Genomic DNA, 19,857 nt, shown 5'->3' with positions numbered 1-19,857 from the left:
GGCTCCGGTGCCTCGTCCCCTGTCCAAAACAGCTGTGTGCTGCCTGAAGTGGCTTTATGGACAGTAACAGCTTAAAACACTGCATTCACCTTCATGATTTTTTTTTTCCCTTAGAGCAAGTCATGGCGGAAGATCAAGAATATGGTGCACTGGTCCCCATTTGTGATGTCTTTCAAGAAGAAGTACCCTTGGATCCAGCTAGCAGGACACGCAGGTACAGAGCATGGGGAGGGGCAGAGCGGTTGAAAGGCTCTTCGTTATCTCACATTAATGGGCTTTGTTGGCCACGATTGCTTCTGACTGCTGCATGTATGTCACAGATTTCAGCTCCCACATCTCTAGCCCAGGAGAGTAACTTACCTAAATGCTAGGGAGGATGCTGTGAAGGTGCAGTGCTCTGTGCTTTCAGTCTCCCAGGACCAGCAGGTATTGCTGCTGCTTTTTTCTCGAGCAGCAGAAAGCCGAGTCCTTTGTGTGAGACCCATGCCTTCTTGCTTCTTGCTGATCCACAGCAAAGCAGGTGATGCTGCCCAGCTCAAAGATGCCCCATGCATGAGCCTAGAGACAAAAGTGTGAACCTACCATGAAGCACGCAGAGGCTGTGAAGCAAACGTGTTGGGTGCTGCAGGGCAGGTCTCTGCCACGTTTAAGGTGTGACATTGCCTGCCATAAACCTCTGACACTACGTGTGAATCTGGTAGTCTGGGCAATAAGTCCCAGCCTGTGGGGACTCTCTTGGGTATAGGTGTAAATGGAAATGCTTCCAAGGTTCTTGTTTGGGGAAGGCACAGCATCATCCCCTGTCCAAAGCAAGTGTCACATTGTCCCTTGTCACCCTCAGGTAGTTTCAAGGCAGCGGCCAATGGCAGGATACTGAAGAAGCACTGTGAATCAGAGCAGCGCTGCCTCGACCGCCTTATGAATGATGTCCTGAAGCCCTATGTTCCTGCCTACCATGGCGATGTTGTGAAGGACGGGGAGCGATACAACCAGATGGAAGATCTGCTGGCTGAGTTTGACTCCCCCTGCGTTATGGACTGCAAGATGGGGGTCAGGTGAGTGGCCTTGGGGGCATTGTTTGAGTTTTTAAGACGGGATACTCAAAGCAAAGGCATCTCCTGGGTAAAACCCTCTGAAACATGCAAGGAGGAACACCAGACACCTGTCTTCAGGAACAGCTAAGCCAACAGCGTGAGGAGCAAGCCGTGGGGAAGCCCAGGTATGGGAAGGACACACCAGGCTCTTCCCCTCTCTGTTTGTTAACTGTTCTGAGTGCTGGGAAAGTGGTTTGGTGCAGCGGAGGGGGCAGCACTCTGTTTGGGTTTGGGTACACCAGAACAGCGCAGCAGCTTTTAGGAGGATGGCAACCCACCCCTGCCTGTGGTAGGGGTACAGAGCCAAGGGGTAGGGAGCAAAACGTGGGAGATCCTGCCCAGCGCGCCAGGGGAGAGAAATCAAGACACTTGAATAGCACAGCTTTGGTGACCGAGAAACTTGCCCTGTGCTCACGCTTTGCTCTTGTGCACACTTCAGAGATAAAATGTGTGTGTTAAGTGGTTTAGTGCCTCTCACGTAAAGTTCTTGAAACATTTCCTAACAGATGAGCAACACTACCCATGTCCTCCTTGAGAACCATCTACAGATACGCCAAGATCCCCGGCTGCAGCCACTTGGCCAGCAGCAGGTTTTGAGCTAGTGATGCCACAGATGACAAGGGCATCCCAGAGCAAACGTGAGCAGGGCTGGTGACTGTAGGCATCTGCCAGTTTTGGAGCGGCCTCAGGCCACTGCTTGGCCCTGGGTCTGCTGCAGGCTGGCAGCGGGGCAGGTTGAGACCCCCCTCGCTGGCTAAGGCGCAGCCCAGACGCAGTGGAGACGCTTGCGCTGCTGGAAAAGCTGATGGTTTCTGTGGGAGGAAGGAATCTCTTTTTTTCCCCTCCTGAACTCCCGATGTGAAACTCGAACTGGCGGGTTGGGCTGTCGGCAGGGAAGAGGCGAGGAATACTTTCCACCGGAGGGGTGGAGAGAAGGGCAGGGGGCCCCAGCGCAGCCACGTGGCCCCGGCTGGCACACACTATGCTGCTGCGGGAAGGAGACAGGACCCATTCTGGACCCATATATGACAGCCACCAGAAGAAAACTTGCTGGTCACGCTGTCTGGGTGCTCCTGCAGCTGTCTCTGGGAGGAGGAAAGCCTCCTGCGCAAAAATCACAGGTCTGGTGATTTGTGCAACTTGAGTTTTTGGAGTTAAGACAGGCAGAGCAGGCAAGGGGGCAAATGTGCTGGGTATCATCATCATTAAATAAGATGGTGCTGTGGGAGGAGCTGGTGAGGGAAGGTGATTTGGGCTGATGCTGGGGAGTGGGCCATTCCAGTGGCCAGGAAGGAGAGGCTCTGGCAAATAAACTAAACCTCAGGACTATTAAACCTGACCTCTGAGCCAGCAGCTTGCCGCCAGGCAGATACAGGTTTGGTTTTTTCATGGCAACCTAGCTTTGGGATGCGGCAGCCTCCCCCAATCATCCCTAAACAGAGCTGTCTTTCTTAAGCCCTGGTGATGATGGTTCAAGCCTGGAGCAACGCAGGGGGACCAAACCACAGACATAGATGATCTGTCATTCTCATCAAAAGGAAATGTAGCTTTCTGAGCGGTGTGAGCAGCACTTCTGAGCACACCGCTGCTTTATTTTGCTATTTTATTCCGTCTGCCCCAAAATCACGGGTTTGGTGATCTCACCTCAAGCCTGTCATTGCTTTTATCTGCAGTGTTTTTCAAAGGGGCTGATGCCCTGGGGATGTCTGCTCAGTGATCATATGCCTGCTCTGAGAAAAGACACCAGTTTGCCTTGCTAAGCCTGTGGGAAACACAGGAACACCTCCCACATAGTCTGCCTAGCATGCTCCTTGTGCGTTGTGCTTGGTTCTGGAGGTGAGCCACATGCACAGTGCTGGGATTTTGGCACAAGGGACATGGGGAGAGGGCACGGCACCTCTGCAGAGCTAGGCATGGCTACTGGGAGGTGTAGAGCAGTTTGGGTTTGGGGGGAAGGAGGTGGTTGATAGGGTCATTCCTGTGTCGTTTCACTGGGACATCTCACCCAGCCTGGTAAGTTGTTTAGAGAGAGCCTGAGCACTTGCCAGGTTGAGCTGCAGCAGGTTTGGGAGCCACAAGAGGAGTTATGTAGTGGCTTATCACTGCTGCAGGAAGTATACTTTGTGGATGATTGTTTTCTGCATGCCAGAGTGCAGAAGTTCTCCATCGGTGTGCTCTGGCAGAGAGTGGTGCTCCCCTGAAGGATGCATAAAACTAAGGTCTTTACACACTCCTCTGTACCTTCCATCCTCCCTTCTTCATTCTGGCCGCACCTTGTGGTCCTGGGGGGATGGTAAACACCTGGTCAAGGCTCCATCCCTTCCTCTGCTCCATCCTGTACAGGAAGCTTTTGCTAGATTAAAGCAGACCTATATAAAGCAAAACCAGCAGCAGAGAAACAGCCCTGTGTAAAACACCCCTGTTCAGCAGCTGGTGAGGCACAGCCCTCGTGGTGCACAGGGTGAGGCGATGGGAAAGCGTAGGAGAGGCACAGGAGCAGCTTTGGCAGCAGCCACCCACGTTGGCCAAACCTCGGAGGGAGCAGCAGCTAACACCGAGGGCTCAGAGGCAGCAGCCTCCCTCTTGCCTTCAGCTCAGCCGGACCCCAGAGCATGCGGGCAGTTTCCTGGGCACATCTGGAAAGCCACCTTCAGCTTGCAAGAGCCACTAAGTCACTGCTCAGCTTTGCCGGGTGCTGGGGGACAGACCCCCAGGACCAAGGAGTGGCCGTAGGAGGCACCTGTGAGAAATAATCTCCCTTGTTACTGCCAAACTGGTTGTGGTTCCTTGATGAACTGAAAAGACATCAGGTGCTAATGGAATCAGGATCAATTCACCTGCAGTGAGGTTTGCTCTATTATTTCCTATGCTGCCCTGCTCCATAGGGATCAGCTGTCTTGGATAGAGCTGATTTCTGTGGCCAGGGCTGTCTGTGGACATGCAGCACCTGGTGTGGTAGCCCTACAGCCCTGCTAACATTCCCTCCCTCACTCCCTGCAGGACATACTTGGAGGAGGAGCTGATAAAAGCCCGAAAGAAGCCGAGCCTGAGGAAGGACATGTACCAGAAGATGATTGAGGTGGACCCTGATGCCCCCACTGAGGAGGAGAACGTGCTGCGGGCAGTAACCAAGCCCCGCTACATGCAGTGGAGGGAGACGATCAGCTCCACAGCCACACTGGGCTTCAGGATCGAGGGGATAAAGGTGAGGCTGCTCCAGGTGTGCAGAGCAGGGGGAATAGCTGCTGGGAGCATTTGGTAATCAGACTCACTCACAGAGGTACGCACACAGCAGGCTGGTGGCAAGACCGTGCCACATCAGGGCATCACCAGTCCCTGCAGCTGAACCACCCTCATCAGGGAGCTGGCCCACAGCAGCACCGCTCTTCTGAGAGCACAGCTGAGCTCAGGGCATCAGTGCAAGAGGACAGTTTTAGCTATAATCTCATTAAATCAGCCACTTGGTTGATTTCCCTGACTGCACAGCGCCATCCTCCAGCTTGAAGACTCAAATTAGTTGCTTGCTTTTGATAACCGCTGTGCGGCTAGGCTGAGCCATTAATCCAAATTCCAGCTTGAACGTGTGCCGATCTGTGGTTGGAGCTGTGAGTTTAGCCACAGTTGGTAAGGAGGCTGTATTTATATCCCTGCCTGGAAAAAATCAGCAACGGAGCCCTATGAAATGGGGCAGCCACAAGCAGCAGCACTTTCTGCCGGCACTTGCGTGCCTGTAACCTGCTGACTGTGCTTGCTTCCAGCACTGCTCGTGTTTTTGGAGATACCTGCTGGGATGCTTTTGTGTCCCCATGAGATCAGCCAGCCCAGGAGCTTTTTTCCTGGCAAGCAGGCTTTGTGGCGAGGGAGATGTCCAGCATGGCACTTGAACAGTTAGGTCTGTGAACATTAGCAATGGCATATGCTTTTTGATAGCCAGTCAACATGAATTAAACATAATATCATGCTTGAGCTAAGGATTTCATCACATGCCTGGACATGGTGTTGGCTTGGCAGCCAAGGGGAGCTCAGCCAAGTTGTTCCCGCAGGAATTCAGGTGTGGGGCAGTGCTGGGGGGCCATGCGGTAGCTCAGGGCAGCCACTTGCTCTTAGTGGAAATGATGACTTGATTTCTACATGTCTCTTGGTTGGAGGAGTTTCTTTCTTTTGATCACGGATGTTTTTTCTCCTGAGTTGGGTGGGATTCTCCCGGAATGCCCATTTCAGTCTCCGGCCTTAAACTTCTGCACCTCTGCTGACTGGAGGTAGCAGTGTCAAAATGATACAATTAAAACAAATTAAGCCATTCCCTGAAAAAGCTTTTGCACCAGACTTTGTAGACTTTCCTGGTAGTGTTCCCCTTTACCTCACCAGTCAAACGGCAAACAAATGCAGATGTTAGACCATGGCTTTAAAAGGTGATCAGCACGAGTGGGTCGCTCAGAGCTGCTGCTTCTGATTACCCACATACCAGATCGCTGGTGGGAAGGGACAAAGTGTGTGGGGTGAAGCCCAGCAGAGCGTGTTGCACACAGGGGGGAGGGTACCTTCTTCGTTCAGCTGTTTCATGGCCAGAAGAGGACAGTGCATTTATCTCTAACTCGACTCTCAGAAACCCAAGGAGCAGCCCTTAGGTTGAACCCCTTCAAGGGTTTTCTGGCAGGCAACGCGAGGCACCCCTGCCCATCCCATGCCCCTGCCTGGGATGCTGTGGGTCATGCTGCCCTGCAACAGCTTTTTGTGGTGCCTGCACTGGGTCAGGACACTTGCCTGCTCATGCAGCTCTTCCCTGGTCTCCCCAGCTCTCCCAAAGACCCTTTGCTGCCCTGGGTGCCACACGCACGCTGTGAGCTGCTCCGGCTCGGGACAACCCTTTGCCTAGTTCCCATTGCTGCTGTTTTGCATTCCCATTACTGCTATTTTGCTGGTGCTTATTATAAAACTGAGGCTATATAAAAAAAGGAGTGGGCCAGTTGGGACCAAAGCTCCCATGTGCTGTTTCTTCTCCCTGCTTTCTTGCTATAATCAGGAATGTTTTTCTATTTATAGTCCAACATGATATATCCTTGGCCTCCAGCGGTGCTTCTCAGCCTGTGATCTGCGGATGTTTAGGGGGCTTTATGGCAAAAGCAGGTCGTATGTGACCCACTTAAAATGAAAAATAAATAAATAAAAAAAAAACCCAAACAAAAAAAAAAACCCAAAACCAAAAAAAACCAGTCCAAATCGTATTCCCACACAGGCCAGAAAACACTGTGGAGGGAAATGAAATCTGTAAAGGAGTGGTGAGAGTGGCACCTGTTTTAGCCAGCCAGGAGCAAACTGCTGTGTGATGCGAGCAGTGGATTTTTTCAAAGAAGTGAGGCAGCCCTTTAACTGAAAAATGTTGAGAAGTGCTGGCCTCCAGGAGTAATTATGCTGCTGCTGCTAGGGGCTGACTAATTTGATCAAGGCTCTAATTACTGTAATTCTCCTTAAATCCCTCAGCTTCTGGATTATTTTTCCCTAAGCTAAAGCATTAACAGTTCACGCTGGTTCCCACCTGGCTTTTTTCCTAGTAGGGCTGAAGAACTGGTCGTGCTGTGCCGTATCCCTGTATTTGCCCTATTTCTGGGGTTGAGCCTCCACATTAGGGAAAGCACCTTCGGTGCCCTGGGCTGCTACTGAGTCCTCGGAGGAAATTTCAGGAAAATATTATTAAATGACAAATCTCCCCATGCTTTCTTTCCTGCTGCGGATGCTTCCCTGGAAAGAGCAGGGGTGAATCTGCTCTGCCCCTCGCTCGTGGCCAGAGGCTGATACAGGACAGCACCTTGCCACGTGGGGGAAGGGCAGGATTTGGCCCGGGGTGGGTGGGCTGGAAGGGGGCACAGGGAAGGAGAGGAGCAGCACCAGCCTCTGGGGCGGCGTGGGCAGCTGAGGCAAACAGGCCGCTCAGGGTTGCCAGTGAGGATGGGGACCCTTTCCTGGCTGAGCTCTCGCTTTCCCAGGTGGCCTTGAGCATCTGGTTCTTCCGCTTTAAAATGGAAATATTCCCCTGCAAAAGGAGGTAATGACACTCATCTAACTTTCTGCAGTAGCTTGAAACTGTTAGAAAAGTAGCTATTAATAAAACTGGCACGCTAAAAGTAATACAGGTAATCCCTGGTGACCCAGTTGAGGCTTACTAGAGCTCATTGCAAGAAGTGTCGCCCCAGAGCTCCTGCTCTGGTCTGGGTCACTCCCCATTGCCTGCAGCAAGACCATGGTGGGACGGTATTCCAGGGTCCCAGAACCAGCCCTAAAAACCCTCACCTGACTTTCCCGAGATGGGCAGCTGGTGAGCCCCATCCGAGGCCGGACACAGTGCTGGAGGGAGAGCTGGCTGACCTGAACCCTGCCCCAGTGACGCCAGTGCAAACTGGAATGGCTGGTGGGGCGGAGGTTGCGATATGCCTTATCAGCCCCCCTCACATTTCTGCTGTGTGGAAGCCAGCCCCCTCGGGGCTCAGACACCTGTAAATGTCATGGCAGTTGTCAGCCCCACGGCAGCAACGTCTGGCTGGGCAAGGAAACAGCGGGAGGCGGGTAACGGTGGGAGCAGCGCTGCGGGTAGGCTGCTTGGCTCTCCTGAAGCCTAGATTGCCTTATCTGAAAGGCCATCTGTGATTTTCATTTATTTTTAGGAGCACTTAGAAGTCCATCTCCTTTCTTGGATGCTTTGTGGAAAGTCGTGCTCTTTACATGTGGAATCAGTGCTGTGGCACTTCTCCAAATTGATATCTATCATCCCCCGGGGAGAGGGTGGGTTGAATTCTGAACTACCGCGTCAGGGCTCACGTGACAAGATGTATAGCAGCGTAATGCTCTTCCCCTATACATCGCGCGTATGCCACCAGAGCAGTATGCACTCCTCAGTAAGGCCTCCTGCCTGCGCTGCTGCAGCCTGCTGCCTCGTGAGACACAGCCACAAGCAGAGAGCCTGGCTCTGCTGGGTCCACCGGCAGGACGGCTGCTACGGCAGGGAGGTCTCCAGCGAGAAGGTAGTCCCTCGCCCCTACCAACACGTGCTCTGCCAGCTGTTAGCCTTCCTCTTGCATCCTGTGGCAGCACGGTCGGTGCTCAGGCTGGGTCCAGGGTGGTTTGAAGCTGGGTGCATTGGTTGAACCCTGTGCAAACAAAGATTTTCCTGGAGACTAAGACCTTTCACACATTGCTTTTGTTATTGCCTTTGTTAACACTTGCACAAAACACAAGCTGGAACTTGGAAGCGCACTGTGTGATTCGTCCTAAACTGTACCTCAGCTGTGGGTTGGATGCTGGGCTCACCTTGCCCAGCTCTCTGTAGTCTAAGCGCTCGGCCTTCCCCCAAGCTGATCTGGCCACCATGCCCACAGCCAGCCCTCTGTCCAGGGGGATGCACATGGCCCCATCCCAGGACACTTCCCTGGATGGGTCCTAAAGTCCCGCCAGGGCACATAAATCTCTGGGGCAGGTGATTTCATTGTGCTGTCTTCTTTCCTCCACTTTTGCGCTGCTGCTTCATCCTTACTTCATCTTCTCCAGCCCACAGGATGTCTTTATGGCCTCTATCCTATTGCTTTGTTGTGTGCAAATGAGCTGTCTGGAGCAGCAGGATGAAGCTCTGCAAGCGGAGCTGTGAGCAGGAGCACATGTGGTTTAAAATAGCCCCTGTATCCAGGAAGCGAGCTCTGCCTGCCCAGCCTGCAGCCGCTCCAGACAATGGACATGCTGATCCGAAAATCAGAGCCCCAGCAGGACCAGGGAAATGGGGAGCGACCTACAAAACTGCCAGAGGTTCAGCCAGGAGCCTCTGGGTCAGGGCTGCATGCTGTCCCTGCAGATGGCCAAGCTGTGGCATCCCAGTGGCAAGCCAAGTACAGATGTGCCTCTGGGAAGAGGTGGAGGAGAGCACAAGGCTGCTCCCTGCATCTCGGTGCCAGGCTGCTGCCTTTGGGGGTTTGCTGTCCAAGGGCTAGCAAAAGGACTAGTGAGGCAAGACAGCTGTGGGGCTTGCTCCTTGCCTTCATCTCCTTGCTGCAGTGGCTCATGGAGAGGGTTTTTTTGTGTGCTCCTGAGATGCTGTCTCCATCTACACTCAGTTTTGTCCTGCTATGGTCAAGTGTGCCACCCAGGCAGGGGTGCAGCCTGTGCTCAGCCCCAGCAGCGATAGGAGGCCGTTTGGGCACAGTGTGGCCAGAAATGGGTCGTCTCCAGCCTCTTGACAGCGAACACCAGGTCCATGACAGGTAGCTTGCCAGTGACCTTGGTGAGCATGTGATGGTGGAGACTTGCCATTTGCACTGGGGGGCAATGCAGCAGAGCTGTGGGATGATTTGGGATGTGCAAGGCAGAGAGCTGCTGCCCCTGCTCACCCCTCCTCCATAGACGAGTCCTTTAGCTGCCAAAAAGGCTGGTCGCATCCTACTCAGGGGCATGCGTGGCTGCTGAAACACCGGTCTTGCCCTGGCTCCCTCCCTCCCCATCCCACTCACTGCTCTCCCTTCTTTTCAAGAAAGAGGACGGCACTGTGAACCGGGACTTCAAGAAGACACGGACAAAGGAACAAGTCATGGAGGCCTTCAGGGAGTTCACCAGAGGAAACCGCAACGTTCTGGTGAGTGGGGGATGCTGGGGGGGCTCCCTGCTCTTGAGGGGCTGCAGCGTGAGCAATCTCTCTTTAAAAAGCATTAAAAATGGCAAAGAGAAGCTTCGTCCTGGCGCAGGGGTAAGGGGAGAGCAGTGGAGGGCTGGGAGAGGACATGGTTGTTGCAGCAGCACTGCTTGAGCCAGGTCCACGTCTGATGAGGATGCTCAGGGGTTGGCCCCAAAACCCACTGCAGAGGCATAGCCATGTTCTGCCCCCTCGTCCCTGGGGCTGACAGCAGCGTCTGAGCTGCTCTTTCCCACAGTATGCAATGTGGGGGGCTCCCGTCCTGGCAGAGCGGGCTGCCCTGCGCTCAGTCTCGCAGGAAGGGTGGCCAGGGCATCCCCCTGCCTGCACCAGGCACCCTTCGCATGGGCAAGCCACAGCTGGCATTTCCCAAGTTTCTCTGTGTTGCCAGGAGAATAAGAGATGTAGCTGTAAACAATTTACACCAGCTGTGTCAAATATCCTATTTGAAAAAACGCTCCCATTGTCCGGCTTTAAGCTTCACTCCATGAAGCCTACAAACGCAGGGCTCCAGCTGGAGTGGCCCTTGGCACTGTCTCCGTTAAACCAGCCGTGCTCACTTGGACAAGAGTTGCCCAGGCATTACTCCTGGATCTGAAAGTGAAGTCGCCTGGCTGCATTTTATCCCCAAAGATCTTTGAGCACACTCACACCATCATGCCCTGGCTCTGGACAGGGCTTCTTGGCCAAACCATTGCAATACAGTGACCCCCCCTCATCTCCCCACACAGTCAAAGTGTGAAAATTTAGGTGTGTTGTAGCGGCTAGATACCTGCTGTGTGTGCTCCTGTGCAGATTACCAAAGGGGCCCCTGAGAACCTTTAGTGCCTTCCAGCAGTTTGCAGGGATGCTCGAACTGGCGCGTCGGTCTTGACCTGCATGCTGACTAGTGTGAAAGCCCTTCCACCTACGGTACCGACTTTGCAGAAGTGGTGGTACAGAGTTACAGGAGTGTCTCACAATGCTTAACTAAGTGACGAGATGAAGAGTTGACCTATTAGAAAGAGTGCAGGTGAGAGAAAAAAGCAGCTTGGCTGCACGTGCCCAGCAGCAGCCGCTGAATTAGCTGTTCCCTCCATGGGAGCACCACGGATGCGGTGGGGAAAGTCTGTAGAAAGCACTGCTTCAGCAAAAGCAAATGTTCTTACTGAGTTTTGGAAGCCACAGGAACTCACAGGATGCTGTAGAGGCCAAAAGGATAAGTGAATCCCAAAAGAGGGGACACTCTCCCAGGGACATGTCTGTGGGAGGATGCTGAGAGCAGGGTGGCTGAGGGACACCCTCAGCATCTCTCCACACAAACATGGTGTCATGGATGCAGTGCTGGGAGGGGTGACCTCCCTGCCCGCCCCCCCGCAGCACTGACGGCTTGGGTTTGTTTGTCTTTTTTGTAATTCCAGAACAGTTACCTTAACCGGTTGAAGGGTATCCGTGCAACCCTGGAGACATCCCCGTTCTTCAAGTGCCATGAGGTAATACTCGTGTTTAGATAAATCTGCAAGGAAATGCAAACATTTTAATCTGAGCTTGTCCAAAGAAAGAAGAGAAGTCAAAGTCAGAGGCTGTACATTTCTACAATTTTGAGTTTATTTTCACATTTTTATACCCCTGTTTATCAAATACTCGTGGAAATACAGCTGATGACTGAAGTAATGTTCATGCATCTGACATGGGCTCAAATATACTGAAAACCAATGTTCATACAGATTAAAAGTGATCTAGGAGGAATTCAGTCTGCTTAGGGGTTTATATGACTGGGGAAGATCCCTAGTGTACCAGCACAGTGTGGGTTTCTGGAGAGAAACGCCTGTCTGAATGCACATGGGGTATCATTTGGCTGCCAGTTGCTCCCTGTGATCAAACAAGGCTTCAATGTAGCCATGAATTACAGATATCCCAAAACCGCCTTTGCTGAGCTGGTTGGGGCACCACAGTGAGGACTCTTCCCTTGGAAGGACTTCCCTCCAGAAATGAGTGTCCATGAAATCAACATTTTCTACAGTGAAATTTCAGTTCTGGTGGGAAAACAAAGAGGAAACGCTACATTTTTCAGCTGTTTCAACAGGAATTGGAACGCTCCAGGATTTAATGAAATCATTTTATTGATTTAGCGTTGGCAAAGAGTGTTTGCTATTGCATCTACCTAACAAAACATGAGAGCACGTGTATTGGCATTTGTTGTCTGTGGGCAAAAGAGCCTCGTAGGAACCCTCGGCTCAGAGGGAGCAGGAGCCCCAGCTCCAAGAGCCCACTGTCCCTCAGCCAGAGCCACGTGAGCCACTTCAGCCCCCGCTGCACATGGGGGGTCCTGCCAGGAGCCGGAGGCAGAGGGGGCCGTGCCTCCCGATGGCAGCGCCTGTAAGGCGGTTGGAAGGGAAATGCTGAAACCGACGGTTTCAGGTCAGTTCAGTGTGGGAAACAAAATGCTCCCTGAAACCAAGTGCCAGGGTTTTGTTTGAAAACACAGAAACAAAGCAGCCTTTCAAGGAGTTTTTGAAAGGAGTTTCCACTCCTTAAAAATTAAAAAGCAGCAGCTTTGACTTTCCATCCCACTTTGAGACCAAGTGCAGCTGCAGGTCTGCCAAGCTCGGCGTGTCCCTCTGTGGGGCCCTTGCTGGGCAGGGCTCCTCCGAGGAGCTGCAGGAAAATTCGGCGACCCAGGACAGGCGAGCGAAGAACGTCAGCAAAAGGCTTTTCCTTCAAGCTAAAACACTCCATCCTGGCCAAGAGAGGGCTTGAAGAGCTAAAAGATAAGCATTTCTGGGAAATAACACATATCTCTGGACCTTGGACATTTTCCCAATGCACTGGAGGAGGAAGTCTCCTCAAAAATGTAAATTCATAATAGCTTTTGCAAACAGTACGTGCTTCCCATTCAAAACCCTCATCTAAAGGCAAACCTCAAACTAAATCCTGCTGATAGCATGGATGTGGGAGTCCCCAGTAACATCTAGTGCTGCTGTTTTGGAGGCTGACACCAGCAGGATGCCCCTGGAGCTGTGCTCCACGTACCGGCACAGCTTGTGGGGCACTCCTGGCTCTCAGCACGCTGGGTCCTGTCTGCTAGCAGCTGTTGCGCTCTGGTCACCAAGGTCCCCGTTTGTGATACAAGGGCAAGTGAGCTCATAATCCACCAATTCATGCACGTCGGACTTTGGAAAGCAATGATTATTTGGGCCAGCTCTGAAGCGTACCCATTGGTGTTTTTCTGTACTACTGTCTGCTAAAATCTTCTGACTGGAGGAGCAGATTCAGCAGAATCATTCACGATGATGAATGGCCTGACAGCGATATGTGTTCCCCAAGCACCGGGAAGCCACAGCGGAGCTGCTGCTGGGCTGGGGCTGTGAACTGGGATGGGCTGGGGTCTGAGCTGGGAGTACCCATCTGCTGAGCATCTCTCTGCTCCATGGGTGGTGAGCACCAGGCTTGTGGGATCTTGTCCCACTGCAACAGGCCTTGAGAATTCCACTGTCAGAGGTGTTTGATGTGCTTCACCTTGCCAAATGCACCCATGGCCTTTCCCCAGGCTTGTTCAGACCAATACTTGCTGCAGGATTTTCCCAAAGGCTGATCAGGACATGAGAGACCCCTTCAAAGCAGATGGGAAAGGAAATTCATGTACACGCACCTCTGTAACTTGCCTCCCCAGAGCGCTGTGAGGATTTTCTGGGGGGAATCTGGGTGCAATTGTGCAGCGTTTCAGGGAAGAGACAGCATATTGCAAGCAACTTGTAGTTGGAATGTACCTATCCCTGTGGTGACATCTGCATAGCTGCTGAGTGTGAGTAGCACAAGCTCGTCACAAAGAACTGGCCTTGGAAAAAATCCCCATCTGAGGGCTGAGACGATTCATCTCATTTCTTCCACGGGGACCTCGACTCAGTTTCCAAAATGACATCTCTGTCTTTCATGCCCATGTTTCTCTGATCCTCTCCTTCTGCCAAGAGCTGGGATTTGTATGAGTAAATCAGCTTGTCTCAATACCTAATTTGCATGTGCAAACACAGCCAGCAGCACACAGAGCTTGCTTTCGCTTGTGCAAGACCACAGTGTCACCTCTTGCAAATGCAGCCTGAGATAAAGTGTCTGAAAGCCCCAGAGCTGCTGAGAATGAGCCATGGGAACACCACTAACTGGTCTCTCCTCTCTGCAGGTGATCGGGAGCTCCCTCCTCTTCATTCACGACAAGAAGGAACAGGCCAAAGTCTGGATGATCGACTTCGGGAAAACCACCCCGCTGCCAGAGGGACAAGTTCTCCAGCACAACGTGCCCTGGGTGGAAGGGAACAGAGAGGACGGCTACCTCTGGGGGCTGGACAACCTCATTCAGATCCTGACAGAGCTGTCCCAGAGCGAAGACTTGCATTAAAGCTGCGCGTCCGACTCTGCCACTACCCTCAACCTGCCCCTGACTGACTCTTCTGAACTGCACTACAAGACACTTTCCAGCCCTTGCCCTTCCCATTTGAAAGCTATACTCTCCCTATTTAATGTGTTTTTATTGTGGTTTTTTTTAGGTTGCCTTGGTTTGTTGGTGTTTTTTTTTCCCTCTCCTTGTAAATAGAGAGCTAACCTGCCAGAACAAAAGCTGAACTTGAAACCTTGGCTTCACAGAGTCAGTGGGAGCACGTGGCCGTGCCAGCCGGGAGCAGCTGGGGGGTTGCCTAGGCAAGTGCATGCTTTGCCTGTCTGCTTTTGTTGCTTGCACAGCCTGATTTTAAGAGGGATGGCAGAGGAAGGACCCTCTCCCTGTGCTGAGATTGGTAGCTTCATCTCAAAAACACTCAGTGGCCGTGCCCAGGACCCTCTGGCAGCTAGGGTGCATGAGCAAGGCCTGGAGACAGTGAAAGGTACAGGGTGGGAGCCCTTTAGTTGTCTTTGCCAGCACCTTTCAGCCTAGGGAACTGGCTGTGCTGAGTCCTTAAGAGATGCTAGAAGGGCAGATCGGGGTGTTTCTTTGTCTTGAAGACATCCTGTAGAGGTTGCGCAGTTATTTTCGGGTGGCACTGGAGGGTAAGGGGTTTCCTCCTGCTTGCAGAGCCATGTGGTTGGGCACAGGTATTTACCATGGCTGGGTGCTTCCCACCCACGTCCCCCACGCTGCGTGCACTGGTGGGGTGTGCAACACTTCAGGATCCTCTCTAGAGACCCAGCTACCCTGCTGGGAGCTGCTTCCAGCCCTCCTTTGCTGGCATCTCCAGCCCCCCATGGGGAATAAATACATTGGGCAGGGTTGGGGGAGAGAAAAATAGCTTATAAGGGACTACTGTGAGACCTAAAGTAGCCATCCGGGTTGATCAGTCTTTTTCAGCAGCAGCTGAGCACGTGTGTAGAGGTAGCACCACCGATGCCCACCCGGCCCCGGGCAACCCTCCCACCTGGAGCATCTCTGCAGTTTTTATCAACAGCAGGCAAAGGATTACAGCAGCAGAGCAGCTCTTGGGGTTGCTCGTCTTTGGCAAAGCAAAGCTGAAGTTGGGCACCCCCCAGCCTTTCCTTTTTTTCCCCTCAGAGCTGGCTGACTGCTGCTGCTCTCCGACGCTGGCTTCCCAGCCTGCTGGGGCTGTGTGGACGGCCGCTACGCTCCCGCTCCTGCAAAAACACCCCGTTCCCTATTTAGGGCGGAGGCTATTTTTTAACTTCCTGGAACATTTGAACTAAGCGCTTGCCGGAGGCAGAGCTGGTGAGCTAAAGGTCAGCCATCGAGGGAAGCGCCAGGGCAAGCCGGGGGGTCCCCCATGTTGAGGGCAGGAGTGTGCAGCGCAGGCGGCGGTGCAGGAGCTTGTGCAGCTGTGAATCCATGAAGCCCTCACCTGCTCCGTCCTCCAACCCACCATCTCATCTCGCTCCCCCGGAGCGGTGCTCCAGAGCCCCTATGCCATCGTTGTAGGTCCAGCAGCCTCAGTGGGGGAGGTCTTCTCCTGGCAGCAATAAGGGGGAGGAGTTGGCCATTGGGCCATCCAGCCTCTTTCCTGAGGACTGAAGTCTCCTAAGGTTTTTCACAGTGAATATCTCACCGGACAGATGTCCTTAGTTCATCTGACGCCGTTGTAAATGGTTGCACTGTTTTAGCTCCTTGCCAGGCTTTCTAGAATAGCCCATGTGGAAGTGCCTTATAGACTTGCCTCTGTTCCATTAGTGTCATGGAAAAGGTTGGGGTTTTTTTAAGTTATATTTATTTTCTTCCATTTTAATTGCACAAAACACTAAAACTTAATGCATGGAATCCCTCTTTTTTTTTTTTTTTTTAACTGTGTTTTTAGTTTTTAAACCATCCCTTTTCCAGCTTTGGAGAAAGGGTGTGAACAGATATGCATAGATACGTACCACTTACCGCTGTACTTTAGCTTGGAACTGTTCTTATGTATGTATATTATTTTTTAAGCCTGTTTATAAACCAGATTCCTTGCTTTGTGGCTTCGAAAGAAGCAGATTGTTCTTCTCAGATGTCTCATGCCTTCCTGGAGGCTGGAAGGGTTGCTGTGAGGGATTTTCCCTGCTCCCACCACCCCTCTCGGTCATTGAGTAATACAGAAAAAAAATATGAACCGGTCTGAAACACCAACGCACCGTGCCTGTAAAAAAAATCCTGTAACTTTGCAAATAAAGGCATATGGGAAGCATTCACCTGGTGTACAGCCTGCGTCCGCCTCGCGCAGCTTGCAGCAGCCTGAGAACAAGGCAGGAGCCAGCTTTCATGTCCGTGATGATTTTGGGGGGAATCGGGCTCCAGCTTTGGCTACCCCAGCATGTGCCGGGAGTAGTGCTGCGTAAAAGCAAGAGCAGGGAAAGATCCCGTGCCGGGGACAGATCCTGGCAAACGGGCACTGGCTTTGCAGGGTGAGAGCAGAGTGGGGGCTGGGGGGGGTCCAGGCTGGGTGAGGGGCACCCTTGGGAAAGGCCTGAGTTCCTCCATCCCCCTTCTGCAGGAAAGCCCACAAAGGCAGCTCCACACCAGGAATTTTTTCAATCTTCGTGTTTTTCGGTGGCGCTGTGTTCTGGCTCCTGTTGAGCAGTTCCCGAGTGCCACCCTGTGATTTCTGTGCTCAAGAGTATCAACACACCCAGGGGCATCAGAGCTGCCTGGCACAGCCACACACTTCCCCTGCTCCTCTCCCTCTCAGCCACACCATGGGCAGCGCCAGAGGGAGTGCTTGGGACCAAAGGCTGCCAAAAAACCTCCAGATGAAGGAGAAATCAAGTTGTAGAGCCTGAAAGCAGCTCCAGTCTCTCCTGGTTTCCGTTGCAAGCCCAGGGCAGCAGGAGTCTGTCCTGGGACAGACGTGACGGTGGGGTGCCCCGTAGGAAACTCAGATTTAATGACCAAGCCCCCAGAAGCAGCCCAGCATGGGGACCGGTCCCTGTAGCATCACTGCCGCTTGCCATGGAGCCTCTGAAACAAACCGCAGGAGAAGCCCAGCGTGGACTTTGGTAAAGACAAGATACCTCTTGGTACGAGAAGGAGCTGGTGGTATTACAGGTAGGAGGCTGTCGTACGGGCACCTGGCAAGCCCCTTGTGGGCTGTGAAGAAGGCATACGGGTTTCCTATCTGGCTGGCTTGTGCACCACTGCAGCATCCTTACCAACAGCTGATGTTTTACTTACAGCTTGAGGGCCACCAAGAGCTTCATCGGTAGGTGACGACTCTTCCTACCTGTGGAGGAAAGCAAAAGCCTCCCAAACTTATCCAGCTGCACCCTGAAATGCAAAACCAGAAGGTAAAGAGTAAGACCCTCAACCTTGTTCTGCAAAAAAACATCCTTGAGAGTTAAAGAAACACCACGACGTGGTGGTGGAGAGAGGAAGGGAGTAAGTCAGGGAAAGAAATGCCTCATGACTGAGCACTGGCATCTGCTGACCCCCAGGCTGATGCACAGGGTTGGGAAGGAGCAGGCTCTGTGCCAAGAGGGGGCTGCCAGCACAGCACGGCACACACCACAGCAAGAACCCCGCTTGCCCCCCACCTGGCTTTGCTGCACCCCCAAAGCGAAGCCCCAGGCTCCCGGTCACTTCAGGGATTAATAAACTAAATGATTAATAAACAATACAGAGAAGGGAGGCCAGCACTTACGTTAATGCAACAAAAAAAACTTTGAGATGTTGCTGAGGTTTCTACCAGTACAGCACAGAGCATCCCAGCACCTCCAGCAGCCTGCTCAAGCTGTAGGTGGGGAAGGGGCACCTAATTTTCTTCCTAATTATCTAGTTAGGTACTACTTGCAAGACTGAACCTCCCATAAACAAGAGGGTGCTGCGGCTGAGCTGGGAGTCACAAACTCTGAAAATGTAAGATTTTGCTGCGGTGGTTGATAGGGGTCTGAGGCTTGTGCGTTGTTAGCAACACAGGCTGGTGGGGTTTGGGGGGTCTCTGGGAAGCACCTCAGGAGGCGTTTTGCACGTGCCGTGGATGATGCAGGGCAGTGCTACTGCCTGGACCCCCATAGCCAGACCCCTTGCACATAGAAAGGGCTGGAAGAGGTTGCACTGCCTGAGCAATGAGACCCCAAACGGAGGGGTTTAAGTGCTTAAATAAATTACTTAAGTCATTGCTACTGAACTACTGCTGGCCGTAGATGAAGGTGTGGGGAGGTGGAAAGGGAAGCCAGGCTGCACCAAGGAGGGTTTTCTTAAGCTGAGGTGTGGAGTGATGAAATGCTGCAGTTTTGGGGCTGGTGCTGCCAGTGATGGGCTTTTCCCCCTGGAGAGCCCTCAGCTGAGGTGTGTCCAGCAGCTCAGAGGAGCCCCTTTGGTTTTCGCCCAGGGCCCCGGCCCCCTGCCCACCGCAGCTCTGCCCTGGGTGCTGGGGGCGGGGAGGTAAGCAGGGGCAAGGGGGAGCTGCCAGGGTGGGAAACCACCTGCCTCTGCATCTTACCCCAGGGGTGCGTGGCAGGGGGCAATGTGGGGGCACCATGGCAGGGGTGGCTTTGCAACGGCGTGCCACGATGGCCAAAGAGCATCTGGGGGGCGGGGGGGGCTTAGTAGCCTGGGGATGCTCGCTCTGGTGTGGGGGGATGTGCCTGGCAGCTCCAGGCTCCTGCTGGTTTGGAGGTGATGCATGTGCATGGTGCCCTGCCGGGGAGGCTGGCTGTGCCCCCCACCCCCCAGGTGTCGGGAGGGCTCGTGTTGGGGTGTAACCCCCAAATGGGGCTGTGCTCAGGCTGCCGGGAGCCCATCGCGGCGGTCCCGGGGGCTGTGCAGTGGGCTCGGGGGGTGCAGTGGGCCCCCGACACGGCTGGGGCCGCCCGGCGCTTCCCCCGCAGGCCGGCAGGTGGCAGCGCTCCCCAGGCTGCCGGGGGGGGGCGCTCCCCGCCCCTGCCTGGTCCCCGGCCGCCGCTGCGTTGGGACGTGCCTCCCACCCCCAGGCAGCTTTCGGACTTGGCGCCTGGTTGATGCTCATGTCGGGAGCCAGGGGGTCGTTAAAATGAATGAAACACCTCCCCGCCCGGCGGCTCCATACCAGACCCGCCCCCCCCCCCCCCCTACTCCAGAGCATCTCTGGTGGGCGAAGAGCTTCCTCCTGCCCGCATCCCGTTTCTGGGTGTAGGTTCCTGTTTCTAGGAGGGAGAGACTGGGGGAAACACATCCCCCCTCACTGTGCATGTCCGGGGAGGGCAGCCAGCCCCAGCACCGTGCCACCCCAGGGGGCCAGCACCCTGCCACCCTGGGGACCAGCACCCTGCCACCCCAGGGGCCAGCTTTCCAGCTTTGAGTCCCTGGTCTTCTTTGGGTCTGCACTTTGTTCTCTCCCCTGACCCTAAAAAATACAAATTTGTTCTTGTTACTGTGAAATGTAAAAATTACAATTTTTTAAAGCCCTGCAAACGGGGAAGGTAAGCAGGACACCACAGTCACATCTGTCAGTTTGGTTTGTGTTTTTCCCACATGGTTTTAAGTGGATGGAAATGTTCACACTCTGCTCCTCCCAGCAGCATGAGATGCCTACCCTGGGTGGCCAGGGATGAGCCCTGTCATGCCCACGAGTGCACGTCACCCACCCCCATAGTGGGACTGGGGCCGTGGGTCTGCCATCCCCTGCCCTGACCCACAGCAAGATGCTCCCCAGAGAGGCATTGGAGCTTGGCAGGAAAGCG

General features: G+C 53.5%; 1 protein-coding gene across 1 annotated transcript in view; it reads left to right on the top strand.

Annotated features, from left to right (window-relative positions):
* The window catches only part of ITPKB (inositol-trisphosphate 3-kinase B), a 70,275-nt gene extending 53,883 nt beyond the window's left edge, over positions 1-16,392 (top strand). Inside the window, exons 3-8 of the mRNA XM_055816561.1 lie at positions 115-214; positions 842-1,055; positions 4,095-4,299; positions 9,604-9,705; positions 11,163-11,234; positions 13,919-16,392. Of these exons, the coding sequence (XP_055672536.1) occupies positions 115-214; positions 842-1,055; positions 4,095-4,299; positions 9,604-9,705; positions 11,163-11,234; positions 13,919-14,134 (909 nt within the window). The 3' untranslated portion in view covers positions 14,135-16,392. The remainder of the gene's footprint in view (positions 1-114; positions 215-841; positions 1,056-4,094; positions 4,300-9,603; positions 9,706-11,162; positions 11,235-13,918) is intronic.
* The last annotated feature ends 3,465 nt before the right edge of the window (positions 16,393-19,857 follow it).

Source organism: Falco peregrinus, chromosome 11 (genome assembly GCF_023634155.1).
Source record: "Falco peregrinus isolate bFalPer1 chromosome 11, bFalPer1.pri, whole genome shotgun sequence".
NCBI classification, from domain to species: domain Eukaryota; kingdom Metazoa; phylum Chordata; class Aves; order Falconiformes; family Falconidae; genus Falco; species Falco peregrinus.
Note: the sequence above shows the minus strand (reverse complement) of the source record. Positions and strands in the feature narration are given on the sequence as shown.